Source organism: Melospiza georgiana, chromosome 14, assembly GCF_028018845.1.
Source record: "Melospiza georgiana isolate bMelGeo1 chromosome 14, bMelGeo1.pri, whole genome shotgun sequence".
NCBI lineage: Eukaryota > Metazoa > Chordata > Aves > Passeriformes > Passerellidae > Melospiza > Melospiza georgiana.
Window position 1 is genome coordinate 20,611,402 of NC_080443.1, and position 14,974 is coordinate 20,626,375.

The 14,974-nt window shown below is 71.9% G+C and overlaps 3 protein-coding genes across 5 annotated transcripts; 2 read left to right on the forward strand and 1 right to left on the reverse strand.

Moving 5' to 3' along the window:
- Positions 1-204: 204 nt before the first annotated feature.
- TUBB3 (tubulin beta 3 class III) lies at positions 205-5,346 on the forward strand. The gene is made up of 5 exons (XM_058033984.1): positions 205-1,145; positions 1,909-2,131; positions 2,762-2,870; positions 3,637-3,747; positions 4,054-5,346. Exons 1-5 carry the CDS (start codon positions 205-207, stop codon positions 5,127-5,129), a joined length of 2,460 nt encoding a protein of 819 aa, XP_057889967.1. The 3' UTR covers positions 5,130-5,346.
- Positions 5,347-6,444: 1,098 nt separating this feature from the next.
- On the forward strand, positions 6,445-11,399 carry DEF8 (differentially expressed in FDCP 8 homolog). 2 transcript variants are annotated; one of them, XM_058034099.1, is made up of 12 exons: positions 6,445-6,508; positions 7,269-7,387; positions 7,502-7,584; positions 7,666-7,815; positions 8,016-8,157; positions 8,226-8,390; positions 9,011-9,138; positions 9,471-9,584; positions 9,898-9,978; positions 10,328-10,468; positions 10,558-10,667; positions 10,745-11,399. In XM_058034099.1, the coding sequence occupies exons 1-12, from the start codon at positions 6,492-6,494 to the stop codon at positions 10,845-10,847; spliced, it is 1,353 nt and encodes a 450-aa protein (XP_057890082.1). In that variant the 5' UTR covers positions 6,445-6,491; the 3' UTR covers positions 10,848-11,399. The 2 variants fall into 2 exon arrangements, with proteins under 2 accessions (XP_057890082.1, XP_057890083.1); XM_058034100.1 differs by having other exon boundaries at positions 6,476-6,508; positions 7,272-7,387.
- A 496-nt stretch (positions 11,400-11,895) lies between these two features.
- DBNDD1 (dysbindin domain containing 1) lies at positions 11,896-14,888 on the reverse strand. 2 transcript variants are annotated; one of them, XM_058034193.1, is made up of 5 exons: positions 14,815-14,888; positions 13,760-13,865; positions 12,777-12,923; positions 12,314-12,454; positions 11,896-12,226 (listed from the first exon to the last, which is right to left on the reverse strand). In XM_058034193.1, exons 2-5 carry the CDS (start codon positions 13,806-13,808, stop codon positions 12,054-12,056), a joined length of 510 nt encoding a protein of 169 aa, XP_057890176.1. In that variant the 5' UTR covers positions 13,809-13,865; positions 14,815-14,888; the 3' UTR covers positions 11,896-12,053. The 2 variants fall into 2 exon arrangements, with proteins under 2 accessions (XP_057890176.1, XP_057890177.1); XM_058034194.1 differs by having other exon boundaries at positions 13,760-13,861; positions 14,815-14,843.
- Positions 14,889-14,974: the final 86 nt, after the last annotated feature.

A 14,974-nucleotide genomic window follows, 5' to 3' on the forward strand; every position in this document is an offset into this window, starting at 1 on the left:
GCCGGGCAGCGCTGGCACAGAGAGCTGCGCCCGAGGGTCCCGGCGGGCACACGGCACCCCCGGCACGGCCCAGGCCTCCCGTCCCCAATTCCTCGGCATCCCCTGGGCCTCGCCGCCGGGCGCCGCGGGAGAACTGGCGGGGCACAACGGGGGCTCGGGGGCCGTGCGGGTGCCGCGGGGGGCCCCGGGGCTGAGGAGGGGCTCATGTCGACGCTGGCCCCCCTGCGTCTGCTGCGCGAGCCCTCGAATGCCAGCGAGGGCAACCACAGCAACGCCACGGTCGGGGCCGGCGGCGGCTGGTGCCAGGGGCTGGGCATCCCCAACGAGCTGTTCCTGGCGCTGGGGCTGGTGAGCCTGGTGGAGAACCTGCTGGTGGTGGCCGCCATCCTGAAGAACAGGAACCTGCACTCGCCCACCTACTACTTCATCTGCTGCCTGGCGGTGTCGGACATGCTGGTGAGCATCAGCAACCTGGCGGAGATGCTCTTCATGCTGCTGCTGGAGCACGGGCTGCTGGTGATGCGCCCCAGCATCGTCCGCCACATGGACAGCGTCATCGACACGCTCATCTGCAGCTCCGTGGTCTCGTCCCTCTCCTTCCTGGGGGTCATCGCCGTGGACCGCTACATCACCATCTTCTACGCCCTGCGCTACCACAGCATCATGACCCTGCAGCGCGCCGTGGTCACCATGGCCAGCGTCTGGCTGGCCAGCACCGTCTCCAGCGCCGTCCTGATCGCCTACTACCGCAGCAACACCGTCCTCCTCTGCCTCATCGGCTTCTTCCTCTTCATGCTGGTCCTCATGCTGGTGCTCTACATCCACATGTTCGCCCTGGCCCGCCACCACCTGCACAGCATCTCCAGCCAGCAGAAGCCGCCCACTGCTCATCGTGGGGGCAGCCTGAAGGGCGCCGTCACCCTCACCATCCTCCTGGGCGTCTTCTTCATCTGCTGGGGGCCCTTCTTCTTCCACCTCATCCTCATCGTCACCTGTCCCACCAACCCCTTCTGCACCTGCTTCTTCAGCTACTTCAACCTCTTCCTCATCCTCATCATCTGCAACTCGGTGATTGACCCCCTCATCTACGCCTTCCGGAGCCAGGAGCTCCGGCGGACGCTGCGGGAGGTGGTGACGTGCTCCTGGTAGGCAGCGGGACACGGTACCGGCACGGCCACCCCCACCCTGAAACGGACAGACGGATACTGACGGACGGACGGGACGAACCGCGGGGCGCCCGGTCCGGGCGAGGGACTCGCGGTTGCCAATAAAGGCTCTTTGCAGTGACGCTGTGGCTGGCATCGGGCGGCCCCGGGGAGCCCCGAGGGGAGAGGTCCCTCCCGGTCCCGCCGGTCGGTCAAGGGTCACTCGGTCCCGGCGGGAAGCGGGAAGGACCGGCTGGGCGGCGGGAGGCTGACCCTAGGCGGGGGGTGGTCCCGGCCGCCCCCGGACAAAGGGCCCATCACCGTCGCCTTTGTTCTCGGGCCGCGCCCGCCGCCGCCCACCTCGTCACCGGCACCGGCACCGCGCCCGCTCCCGCGGGGTCGACCGCCGACCGGGACCTCCAGGGTGGCCCTCCCGTACCCTGTCCCTACCCCTCTCGTTCCGGGACACTGTTAGGAGGGGTGTCCCCTGTGTGTCCCCCCGCCCCGCCGCCGCCGCCGCCCCGGGATGCTCCCGCCGCCGCCGCCGGGCGGTCCCAGGGGCCCCGCACGGGCCCCGGGGTGTCCCCGCTCCCCTCGGGTGCCGGGGGCGCCCCCCGGGCCGTGCCCCCCGCCCGTGCCGGGTCCCGGTTCCGCCGCGGCGGGGCGGGGCCGTGGGCGGGGCCGGGCGGGGCGTGGCGGGCGGTGCCCGTGCCGCAGGGCTGTTGCGGCGCTGCGGCGGCGGCCGCTGATTGGCTGCGGCCAGCGGTGACGTCAGCGGCCGGCCCGGTGCGGCGGCGGGAGCCTATAAAGGATGCGGCGTTGGCCGCGCCGCCCCCCGCGCTCCCGGTGCCGCTCCGCTCCGGTGCCGCTCCGCTCCCGGCCCCAGCCCGCTCCCGTCCCGTCCCGCTCCGCTCCGGCCCGGCCGCACCATGAGGGAGATCGTCCACATCCAGGCGGGGCAATGCGGCAACCAGATCGGCGCCAAGGTAACGGCGGCGCCGCCCCGCCCCGCCCGCCGCGGCGGAGCCGGGCGGCGGACAAAGGCAGAGCCGCTCCCCTCCCCCCCCCGCCGCCGCACCGGGAGGACAAAGCGCCCCGCCCCCCCCGCGCCCCCCGCCCCCCGCCTTTGTCCGTCAGCACCGCGGACAGCGCCCGCCGAGCCCCGCCCGGGGTCCCGCTGCCCCCCGCCCTGCCCAGCCCCGCTCGGCGTTTGGGGGTCCCGGTGCCCCCCGCCCTGCTCGGCATTTTGGGTGTTTGGGGCATCCCCGTGTCCCCGCTCCGCCGAGCCCCGTCCCGGGGTTTGAGGAGTCCCGATACCCCCTCCCTGCTCGGCATTTTGGGTGTTTGGGGATCCCGGTGCCCGCCGGGACCTGCCCAGCGGTTTGGGGAGTCCCGGTGCCCCCCGCCTGTCCCTGCCCGGCGATTTCACTGTATGGGGAGTCCCGGTGCCCCCCGCCTGTCCCCGCCCGGCGATTTCACTGTTTGGGGAGTCCCGGTGCCTCCTGCCCCACCCAGCCCTGCCGAGGGATGGGAGGATCCCGGTGCCCCGTGCCTCGCCCGGGGTTCTGGGGATGTTCCAGTGCCTCCCACCCCGCTGAGCTCCCCGTCCTCCCCAGTTCTGGGAGGTGATCAGCGACGAGCACGGCATCGACCCCAGCGGCAACTACGTGGGGGACTCGGACCTGCAGCTTGAGCGCATCAGCGTCTACTACAATGAGGCCTCTTGTAAGCGACCCCCCCCGGGAACCCCCCCGGCAGGGCAGCCCGGAACCCCCACCCCGGGCTGGGAGGGGCCCCGGTGTGACCCCACAGTGCAGGAGGAGCTGGGGCTGCGGGGGTGGGCAGGGGGGCAGACAGACAGACAGGCAGACCCACCCTTGGAGGTGTGGGGTGGGCAGGCAGGTGCACCCACCCCGTGGGACCGTTTCGTTTGGGGCACGGGGAAATGGTGAAGCCCCAGTTCCACGGGACCCTGCGGTTTGGGAAGGGTCACACACAGCACCTGCACCCAGCCCTGTTGGACCCCGGGAGGGCAGACATGTGCACCCACCGCTCAGACCCTGTCCTGTGGGGGGACAGGGCCCCCAAATTCATGGCACCCTGTAGTTTGGGTGGGGGCATGACACATGTACCCCCCCCCCGCGGGACACTGTGCTATGGGAGGGGGACACCACACATGCACCCAGCCCATGGGAACCTGGGGTTTGGGGAGAGAGGGACCCCTGTGCTCCCCCTGTAGGATCCTGTGGTGAGGGAGGGACAAAGCACCGACATCCCCCAGCCCACGGGGAATGGGGGCAGACATTGCACCCACCCCATGTGACCCCCATTGTTTGGGGGTAACGAGACACGCACCACACCGGGAGCCCCTGGGGTGTGGGGAGGACATGACCTGTGTACCAGCCCCGTAGAACCTGCAGGGCGCTGGGAACACCTCTGGGGCGGGATGGGGGGCAGCACAGGTCCCCTCCCATCACGGGGTCTCTCTCAGCTCACAAGTACGTGCCTCGCGCCATCCTGGTGGACCTGGAGCCGGGGACGATGGACAGCGTGCGCTCGGGTGCCTTCGGCCACCTCTTCCGCCCCGACAACTTCATCTTTGGTAGGTCCCCGGGGAGGGAGGGGTGAGCCATCCCCCGATGTTCCCCCGAGCCCCAGTGCCCTCGGACCCGCCCGGCCGGTCGCCGTCCCCGGGGCCCTGGGCGGGCACACCCCTCCCGCGCCGCGGGGCCCGGCACCGCCGGCTCGCCGCCAAACCTCTGCGGTTCCTGCTTCCCACCCCGCCCCGGCGTCAGATCTGCCGGTGCTGCCGGCGGCAGCGGCTGGGCCGGCCCCGATCCTCTGCCGGTGCCCTCGGGCTGTGGGCGTGGGGGGCCGGCGGCCATCGGAGCCTCTGTTCTCTTCCCAGGGCAGAGCGGTGCCGGCAACAACTGGGCCAAGGGGCACTACACGGAGGGCGCCGAGCTGGTGGACTCGGTGCTGGACGTGGTGCGCAAGGAGTGTGAGAACTGCGACTGCCTGCAGGGCTTCCAGCTGACCCACTCGCTGGGCGGGGGCACCGGCTCGGGCATGGGCACGCTGCTCATCTCCAAGGTGCGCGAGGAGTACCCCGACCGCATCATGAACACCTTCAGCGTGGTGCCGTCGCCCAAGGTGTCGGACACGGTGGTGGAGCCCTACAACGCCACGCTGTCCATCCACCAGCTGGTGGAGAACACGGACGAGACCTACTGCATCGACAACGAGGCGCTCTACGACATCTGCTTCCGCACCCTCAAGCTGGCCACCCCCACCTACGGCGACCTCAACCACCTGGTGTCGGCCACCATGAGCGGCGTCACCACCTCCCTGCGCTTCCCCGGCCAGCTCAACGCCGACCTGCGCAAGCTGGCCGTCAACATGGTGCCCTTCCCGCGGCTGCACTTCTTCATGCCCGGCTTCGCGCCGCTGACGGCGCGGGGCAGCCAGCAGTACCGCGCCCTCACCGTGCCCGAGCTCACCCAGCAGATGTTCGACGCCAAGAACATGATGGCCGCCTGCGACCCCCGCCACGGCCGCTACCTCACCGTGGCCACCGTCTTCCGTGGCCGCATGTCCATGAAGGAGGTGGATGAACAGATGCTGGCCATCCAGAGCAAGAACAGCTCCTACTTTGTGGAGTGGATCCCCAACAACGTCAAGGTGGCCGTGTGCGACATCCCGCCGCGGGGGCTGAAGATGTCCTCCACCTTCATCGGCAACAGCACGGCCATCCAGGAGCTCTTCAAGCGCATCTCGGAGCAGTTCACGGCCATGTTCCGCCGCAAGGCCTTCCTGCACTGGTACACGGGCGAGGGCATGGACGAGATGGAGTTCACCGAGGCCGAGAGCAACATGAACGACCTGGTGTCCGAGTACCAGCAGTACCAGGACGCCACGGCCGAGGAGGAGGGCGAGATGTACGAGGACGACGAGGAGGAGTCGGAGGCGCAGGGCGCCAAGTGACGCCCGCCGCCCCTGGCACTGCCCGCGGCCCCCCGGCTTCGCGCTGCTGCACCCCCGGTGCTGCCCCCCGCCATCCCCTCAGTGTCTCCTGACCCCGGCCCCCCCTGAGCCGGCTCGGCCCCTCGCCCCCCTTCCTACCTCCCCCCTTTTCGTTTTTTACTGGTTTGTGTCTTATTATTTTTTTTGAATACTTAATAAATTTATTGCTGTCCAGGTAGTACCTGTGTGTGCCTGCTGGGTAGGGGGGACAGGGGACACCCACACGGTTCGGCCCCCCCGGCCATTCCCAGGCAGAGGAAGCGTTTGGGAAGCTCCCATGCAGTGCCCCCCACCCTTCTGCCCCTCAGATCCAGTTGCCCCAGGCGGGCTGTGCCTTTGTCCCCACTGTCACCCTTCTCCATGCTGGGGGGGTGTGGCCCTGTGCCAGGACGCAGTTGGCCCTTTGTTCCCCAATCTGAGGTGGTAGCACAGACCCCGGGGACCCCAGGGTGTTTCCCCAGAGCTCAGTGTGTGCCCAGTTGTGGAGCACTCAGGACACTCCTGGCTCTGAGCCCCCGGCTTTGGAGGCCATTGGCCAGAAGGGCTGTGGGCTATAGGAACAGGGACTGTGGGGATGGGGACAGTGGGGCTGGGGGCTGTGGGGATGGGGACAGTGGGGCCGGGGGCTGTGGGGATGGGGACACTGGGAACGGAGGCTGTAGGGGTGGGGTCTGTAGGGGTGGAGACAGTGGGGATGGAGGCTGTGGGTTGTGGGGATGGGGGCTGTAGGGACAAGGTATGGTCGGGCTGGGGGTTCTGAGGCTGTCGTGGTGGGGACGGTGCAGATGGCAGCAGTGGGGCTGTCGCGGTAGGGACAGTGCAGATGTCGCGGTGGGGACGGTGCGGGTGGCAGCAGTGGGGACAGTGGGGCTGGCTGTCGCGGTGGGGATGCAGCAGTGGGGCTGTCGCGCTGGGGACGGTGCAGATGTCGCGCTGGGGACGGTGCAGATGTCGCGCTGGGGACAGTGCGGCTGTCGCGGAGCGGCCCCGCCCGGGCGCGGCGGGTGCAGTGCGGTCTGCCGGCCGACAGGGGGCGACAGCACGCAGGACGAGAGGGGCGGAGCCTGCTGGGGCGGGGCCTCGTAGGGGGCGGGGCCATACAGGGGGCGGGGCCTGGCCGGCGCGGCGGCGCACGGTGAGCGGGGCGGGGGCGCTGCCCCCTGGCGGGCGCGGGAGGGGCCGCGGGGACGGGAGGGGACAACGGGGGACAGCGGGGCACAGCCGGGGACAGCGGGGCACAGCCGGGGACAGCGGGGGACAGCCGGGCACAGCCGGGGACAGCGGGGCACAGCCGGGGACAGCGGGGCCCTCGGGGGGGCCGCGATGCGTGGACGGTGCCGGTACGTGTGACCGCGGGCCGAAGCGGGCGGTGCCGGCGGGGCAGGGCGGGGGCGCGGGCGTGGGAGGCGGAGAGACGCGTCTGTCCGCGGGGACGGACACCGGGACAGGGGCGGGAGCGGAGACGGGGTATGGTGCCAGCAACGACGTGTCGGGGACGGGGACGGTGCTGGGGCGGCGGTGCTTGTGACAGGATGCCGGTGCCGGTGTGTCGGTGGCGGTGCCGGTGTGTCAGTTCCGGTGTGTCGGTGTCAGTGCCGGTGTGTCGGTGCCGGTGTGTCGGTGTTTGTGGCAGTGCTGGGGTTTCTGCGGCCGTATCGGGGTGTCGGTGGCAGTGAGGAGGTGTCGGTACCAGTGCCGGTGCCCGTGACGGGGTTTCAGCGCTGCTGTTGGGGTGCCGGTGCCAGGGCCGGTACCCCCGGTGGGTGTACCGGGGTGTTGCTGCTCCTGGGGAGGTGCCGGTGCTGAGGTGGCAGTGCCATCACAGGGTGTTGGTGACAGTGCCGGTGCTGCTGAGGTGCTATTGGTGCCTGGCATGGGGTGACTGCTGGTGCCAGGGTGTGGGTGCTGGTGATGCCGTGCAAGTGCCCGTCACGGGGCGGTGGTGATGGCATTGGGGTGCTGATGGCATTTGGGGTGCTGGTGCCAGTGCTAGTGCCGGGCTGTGCATGCCAAGGCGCCCGTGCCAGGCTGTGGATGCCAGGGTGCCCGTGCCGGTGCCGCTGCCCGTGCTGGGCTGACTGAGGCCGTGTCCCCAGGCAGCAGGACGGTGGCGATGGCGTCGGACGAGCGGCTGGCCCGGTTCCGCCAGGCGCACCTGAACCCGTTCAACAAGAGCCCCGAGCAGGCGGAGCGGCCCGAGGCGGAGCCCCCCGCCCCAGGTGGGTGCCGCTTCCCCCCCGCCCCTCGCCGTCCCGCACGGGGGGCGCAGCCGGGCCCAGGCCCTGCTCGGGGCTGCGTTCAGCCCCCCGTGAGTCCCCCCTCCCCCTTTGCAGCCCAGCAGCCGGACCCCCCCCCGGGGGACCCCGAGGGCGCCCTGGACCTGGGGCTGGCCGAGGACCACTTCTCGCGGCCCGTGGTGAGTGCGGCGGGCGCTGTGGGGCGGGGGGCGCACGGGGGGCTCGGCTGACCCCCCTCTCGCCCCTCGGGGTGCCGGCAGGGGCTGATCCTGGCGTCGGACGTGCCGCAGCTGCGCCGCGCCATCGAGGAGTGCAAGCGGGCGATCCTGGCGCTGCCCGAGCACTCGGAGCGCCAGAAGGACGCCGTGGTGCGCCTCATCCACCTCCGCCTCAAGCTGCAGGAGCTCAAGGTGGGGCTGGGGCCGCGCACACGGGGGCTCTGTGCTGGGGCTCCGCGCTCACACCCATCCCCGGAGGGTTGGAGCATCCTGCGGTGGTGGGAGGTGTCCCCGTCCGTGGCAGGGAAGGGATGGTGGAAGGGGTGACCCTTAAGGTCCGGCCCAAGCCATTCCGTGATTCTTCAGCTCTCTGACCCCCTCTCCCCCTGCAGGACCCTGGTGAGGATGAGCCCAACATCCGCGTGGTCCTGGAGCACCGCTTCTACAAGGAGAAGAGCAAGAGCGTCAAGCAGATGTGTGACAAGTGCAGCACCATCATCTGGGGGCTCATCCAGACCTGGTACACCTGCACAGGTGCGTCTGGGACACCCCGCCCGTCCCCGCCTGCCCCCGCCCGCGCTGACGGCCGGCCGTGCCCCCAGGCTGCTACTACCGCTGCCACAGCAAGTGCCTGCCGCTGGTGAGCCGGCCGTGCGTGCGGGCCCAGGTCAGCCACCAGGCGGAGTACCAGCTCAGCATCTGCCCCGAGAGCGGCCTGGACAGCCAGGACTACCGCTGTGCCGAGTGCCGGGCGCCCATCTCCCTCCGTGAGCCCCTGCTGCCCGGGGGACGGGGAGCTGGGGGAGCTGGGGGAGATGGGGGGGCTGGGGGGGCTGGGGGAGATGGGGGACATGGAGGGAGATGGGGGAGATGGAGGGAGATGGGGGCATCTGGGGGGACAGAGGGAGATGGGGGGGCTGGGGGAAATGGGAGGATCTGGGGGAGCTGGGGGAACTGGGGGAGCTGGGGGGCTGGGGTGGCTGTGGGTAATGGGGCTTGAGGAAAGCAAGGCTGGGGGAGCTGGGGAGTTGTGTTAGCTGGGGGCTCAGTGGGGCTGGCATGAGCTGAGAGCTCTGCGGGGTTGGGGCTGTAGGGCTGGGGGGTTCGTGAAGCTCTGTGGGACTGAGGGTTGTGAGGATGAGGGGGCTGGGAGGGCTCTGTGGGGCTGGGGGAGCCCAGAGAGAGGGGCTGCGGGCTGGGAGGTGTGTGGGGCTGGCAGGAGGTGACCGTGGGCCCTGGGGGTGATGGGGGTCTGGGGAAGGTGACACCGGGGCCCTGCCCTGTCCCCGGGGGTTGCTGGGTGTGCCGGGGGCACGCACTGGGTGTGGGGGCGCAGAGGGCAGGGCGGCGGCGGTGCCAGCCCCGTGCCAGCCCCGTGCCACCGCAGGGGGGGTGCCCAGCGAGGCCCGGCAGTGCGACTACACCGGGCTCTACTACTGCTCCAGCTGCCACTGGAACGACCTGGCCGTGGTGCCCGCCCGGGCCATCCACAACTGGGACTTCGAGCCCCGCAAGGTGGGCTGGGGACACCTGGGTGTCACCCTGGGACAGAGCCCCTGAGTGGAGGCCACCGAAGGGCATGTCCTTGTTTGGGGGGGTCCCTGGGAGGTGCCTCCGTGGGTACAGGTGGCTTGGGAGCTGTGTCCTTTGTCAGGGGGTCCCTGGGGGTATCTCCCTTGGTTAGAGGTCACTTGGGGGATCCCATCCCTGATCTTGCATGTCTCTGGGGACCGTGGCCTTGTGTAGATGTCACCTGGGAGACCACAGCCCTGGTCACGGGGGCAGGGGGTCCGTGGGTGGTGGCACGGGGCTGGCAGGTGCTGAGGTGGCCCTGGCGGCGCTGGCAGGTGTCACGGTGCAGCATGAGGTACCTGGCACTGATGGTGTCACGGCCGGTGCTGAAGCTGAGGGAGATCAACCCACTGCTCTTCAACTACGTGGAGGAGCTGGTGGAGATCCGGGTGAGTGCTGGGGCTGGGGAGGGCACCCCAAGGGCAGGGGACACCACAGGGGCCTGTGCAGCGAGCAGGAGGTGGGGGGACCCCGGGGGCACCCCACAGAGAGGAAGCAAGGTGGGGTGGGGGGTACGGCCCAGAGGGTGCCCAGACTGTAACAGGGATGAACTTCACCCAGTCTGGGCTTTTGCTTGTCGTGCTCCATTAACAACCCTGTCCCCATCCTGCCCCTGCCACTGCTGTTTGTCCTGTCCTTGGGATCCCTGCCCCACACCCATTCCTGTCCCCACTGCCACCCCTCCCACTGTGTCCCCTGCAGAAGCTGCGCCAGGACATCCTGCTGATGAAGCCCTACTTCATCACCTGCAAGGAGGCCATGGAGGCACGGCTGCTGCTGCAGGTCAGGCGGGAACCGGGGCCAGGCGTGGCAGTGGCGGTCACACTGTGGTGGCAGTCACACAGCAGTGGTGGTCACACTGTGGTGGCAGTCACACAGCAGTGATGGTCACACACTGATTGTGGTCGCACAGTGATGGTGGTCACACCTTGGTGGTGGTTACACCTTGGTAGCAGTCACACAGCAGTGATGGTCACACCTTGGTGGCGGTCACACCTTGGTGATGTCACACCTTGGTGGCGGTCACACGACAGTGACGGTCACACCTTGGTGACAGTCACACCTTGGTGGCGGTCACACGACAGTGATGGTCACACCTTGGTGGCAGTCACAGCGCCCCTCTCCCCCCCAGCTGCAGGACCGGCAGCACTTTGTGGAGAACGACGAGATGTACTCGCTGCAGGACCTGATCGACATCGAGGCCGGGCGCCTGGGCTGCTCCCTCACCGAGATCCACACGCTCTTTGCCAAGCACATCAAGCTGGACTGCGAGGTGAGCCCGTGCTGGAGGGCAGAGCTGTGGGGACACCCCCGTGGGGCCAGGGCAGGGCTGGCAGGGTCACGCTGTCACCCGCTCCCCAGCGGTGCCAGGCCAAGGGCTTTGTCTGCGAGCTGTGCCGCGAGGGCGACGTGCTCTTCCCCTTCGACAGCCACACCTCGGTCTGCGCCGACTGCTCCGCCGTCTTCCACAGGTACCGTGGCGCTCTGGGCGGGCCGTGGGGCCCTGGGGGTGGCAGGGGGTGACCCAGCACCGCTCCCCCCTCTGCAGGGACTGCTACTACGACAACTCCACCACGTGTCCCCGCTGCGCCCGCCTGAGCCTGCGGAAGCAATCCCTGTTCCAGGACTCCGGCACGGAGGGGGAGCCCTGAGGGGGTCTGCCCCCACTGTGGGGTCTCAGCCCCAAGGCTGCCCCCACCCCACCCAGCACAGGGCGCTGGGACGGACACGATCAGCCCAGCAGCGGTTTGGGGACTGGGCTGGGGCTGGCTCTGGGATCCCGTGCTCACGGACGTGGCAGCGCTGCCGGGAGCGAATCTCCGCTGGAGCCCAGCCCTTCCCGGGAGCACCGAGAGCCTCACCGGAGGGGCGGGATGGGGTTAACCGGGATCCGGTAAAGGCTCCGCAGCGGCTCCTGCCGCCCCTGCCTGGGGCCGGGCTGCGGGCAGGGCTGGGGCTGCCGTGCTGTCCTGCAGCGGCAGGCGCTGGCAGGAGGGCTCAGCCCTGGCACCGCGGTGGGACCGAGTCCCTCCCACACACAGTACCGGACTCTGGTCCCTCCCCAGCCCACGGCACCACCGTTACCGGGCCGAGCCCCGGGGGGATGCTGCGGGATCTTCCCGGGGCTGGACCGGGTGCGGTGCGGAGCCGCTGCCTCCCCTTGTCCCGGTGTTTCTGTAGCATTAAGGAGCCTCTTTGCGCAACCCAGCACTCGTGTCCCTGCTTCGGGCGGCGAGGGGGCACCGGGGGCACGGGCAGGAGGTGCCAACGCCCGGGGGTGGCAGCCCGGGAGCTCCGGCAGCCCCGGGCCGGTCCGCGGGGTGGAATTGCGCCGCTCGGGATGTGCCGCAGCCGCCGCCGGTCTCCCGCCCATCGAGAGCGGCCGCGGCCCCGCTGCCCCGGTACCCGCTAGGGCCGGGCACCCCCTCCCCGCTGCTCCCGCGCCGTTCCGTGCCCCCAGCTCCTCCCGCTCCCCCAGCGGCGGCGCAGACGGGCAGAGGCCGGCGGTGGGTCGGTCGGTCGGTTTTACCGGATCACAGCACTGCTACATCAGAACCGGGCGGGCACCGGCACCGGCCGCGCTCCATCGGGCCGCGCTGAGCCGTGCGACCCGTCCCGTGCCGCCCCCTCCGCCGCTCCCGGTGACCGAGGCCGTGCCGCTCCCGGGGGCCGGCGGGACCGGCCCGGTTTCCCCCCGGGGCCACCGGCCGAGGGCAGCCCGGTACGTCCCCGCCGCGGCGCCGGGGCCGCCTGTGCCCTCCGGGCGGGCTAACGGGAGTCCTGCGCCCGGGGCCGGGCTCCATCGGTACCGACGGGACCGGCGGCGGCGCGTCCCGGTGTCCCCGGCGGGTCTGTCCCTACGGCTCCCGCGGGCGCTCGGCGGGCAGGAAGGCGTCCGGGGCTCCCGGCGGTCCCGGCGGTCCCGGCGGCAGCTCGGGGTCACTCAGGTGCTTCTTGTCCCGGCCCTGCTCCCGCGCGCGGGTCCAGGAGGGCGAGCGCAGGTACCCGGCCCGCGGCGGCGGCTGCAGCCCTGCGGGACGCACGGCCGGGTGCGCGGTCAGCGGCGCCCCGGGGCGGGCGGACGCGCCGGGAGCGGCGGCCCCGCAGCCCCGCTCACCGCCGGGCGTCTCTCCGGCCGCGTTCTCCTCGTCGGAGTCGGCGAAGACCTCGGCCAGCTCCTGGTCCGACATGTCGGTCAGCTCGGTCAGGTCCAGCAGGTCGAAGTGCACCTCCAGCGAGGACACGCTGCTCAGCGGCTCTGCGGGCACGGGGCACGGCTGGGCACCCACCGCCGTGCCCACCGGGGAGCCGGGGGTGGCTGCTTGGGGCCCGGGGAGCTGGGGGTGTGAGGGGCTGGGGGCTAGCTGGGGGGATCCTAGGGGACCCCAGGGACAGGAAGGAGACCCCAGGGGATGACAGAACGCCGGGGACAATCCCGAGGGCTGGCAGAGGACTCGGGGACAGGCGGGACACCCCGGAGCAGAGCCGAGGTGCTGGGGACAGGCAGGTGACGCTGTGGGTGGCAGGGACAAAGCAGGGGTGGCAGGAGCTGGCAGGGACGGGCTCAGGGCCTCACTCACGTCGGCGCTCGGTGACCTGCAGCAGGCCGGCGCTGGGGATGGGGATGCCCCCCTGCTCCTCCGCGGGCACCCGGGGGGGCTCCTGGGCCGGGCCGTGCGTGGGGGTCCCTGCGGGGCGCTCCGGGACCAGCGGCTCCTTGCCAAGCTCTGCCACATCGGCACCCTCTGCCTCAGCGAGGGCAGCTCCCCTCGGGGTGCCCGGCTCAGGGCCGGGCACAGCGGGACCCCGGCAGGAGCGGGCACGGGCAGCGCTGCCCGAGCCCCTCGCGTCGGGGCCGGCAGCCCCCCGCCCCCAGCCCCTTTGTGTCGGGAGACAAAGCGCGGCTGTGCCGGGCCCGGACAAGGGCGGATTGTGCTGGGACCGTCCCCGCGGGGAGCGCAGGGACACGGCGGCCGCGGCACGGCCCGTCCCGGGCACACGGCGCTGGAGCAGCCGCGGCCGTGGCACACGGCGGGGGCACAGCCGTGCCTCGGGGCTGAGCGGGCACCGGGGAGGCTCTGTGTGCCCGGGGGGGAACACTGTGCCCCGTCCCCGAGGTCAGTGCACCCCGTGCCACCACCGAACCGTGCCAGCACTGAGCTACCGGGTGGCACGGCTCAGGGATGGCATCGCCTCCCTCCCGCCGGGACGGTGACAGCGGGGCAGGGACAGAGACCCCCAACCCACGGGGAAGGGGAGTTCCGGCTGCGCGGAGCTGCAGGACACGGGCAGGACAGCACGGGACAGCACGGGACAGCATGGGACAGCACGGGACAGCATGGGACAGCACGGGACAGCACGGGACAGCAGCGGCCGGGAAAAGGGCTCCTCATCCCGGGAAATCGCTCCTCATCCCGCTCCAGAGCAGGGCAGGGCAGAGCGGATCCCCCCGCGCTCCCGCCCGCTCCCGGTGGGTGACACCGTGCCGTGTCACCGTGCCGTGTCACCGTGCCGTGCCACCGTGAGCAGCGCGGCCCCCTGCCCGCACCGCGCCCGCACCCACCGGGGCGCTGCTCCCGGCTGCAGAACTCCCCTCTGGCCTCCGCCTGCATGGTCCCGCCGTGCCACCGGCCGTGTCACCGGCAGTGTCACCGGGGCTCACCGGCTGCCTGGCGGGAGCGGGGCCGGGTCAGGGATCGCTCCCTCCCGCACGCCGTGTGCTGCTGACTCACGGCGACCGCAGAGCCGGGCGGCCGCCGGTACCGGCACCCCGCGGCACCGGGCACCCCGCGGCACCCGCGGCCCGCCCCGGGGGCACCGTCCCCCCCCCGGGCCCGGTGTCCCGCCGCTGCCCCGGTGCCACGGCCGGGGCTGCCCCGTGCGGGCTGTACGGCCCGGTCCTGTGCGGGCCACACCGGGAGGGACGGGCGGGCAGGGCAGCCCCGGCACCGCCTCTGCCGCCAGGTGCAGCCCCCCAGAACTGCGGCCCCTCGGCACCGGCACCGGCACCGGCGCCTCCCTGTCCCCGAGCCCCCCGCACACCGGCACTGCCACAGCCGTGCGGGGTGGCCGCAGGTGCCCCCTGCTCCCCCGGGCACCCCAGAGTTCTGTGAGCATGTCCCGTGAGCCCCCCCCGCCCCTGTGCACCCCGGGCACCCCAGTGTCCCCCCGCATTCCCGGGGCACCCGCTGCAAGCCCCGGTGCCCGGTGCGCTCCCCGGCTCCGTGTGACCCCGCTGCCTCCCCTTGTCACCGCCCCGCACCCCCCGTCCTGCGAGCACCCCCTGCCCCCCAAACCCCCGGGACACCCCAGGGCTCCCTCAGCGCCCCGAACACCCCCGCGTGCCCCCACGTTCCCTGGGTGCCCCACTGCTTTGTCCCTCCGTCCTCGGCTCCCCCGGTTCCCGGTTCCCGGTTGCCGCCCCCCAGTCCCTCCCCGGCAGCCGGGCCCCCCCAGCCCGGCCCCTTTGCCCCCTTTGCCCCCCAGCGCAGCCCCCGCAGCTCCTCCCGCCGCACCCCCGCCCTACATCTCCGTGTGCGCCCCGCGGGGCCCGGCCCGGTTCCACGGCGATGGGCGTGCCGGTCCCGCCGAGCCTCCCCGCTCTGCCCCCGCCCTCACCTCCGGTGCCGGCCGCTGCCGGGGCCGCCATGCGCCGGGCTCGGGGCCGATGCCGGGGCCGGTGCCGGTGCCGGGCCGGTGCTGGGCGGGCCCGGTGCCAGCCCGCAGCCCGCACGGTCCTGCCCGCCGCGGCGGGGGCGGGGACACCGGGGGCGGGGAC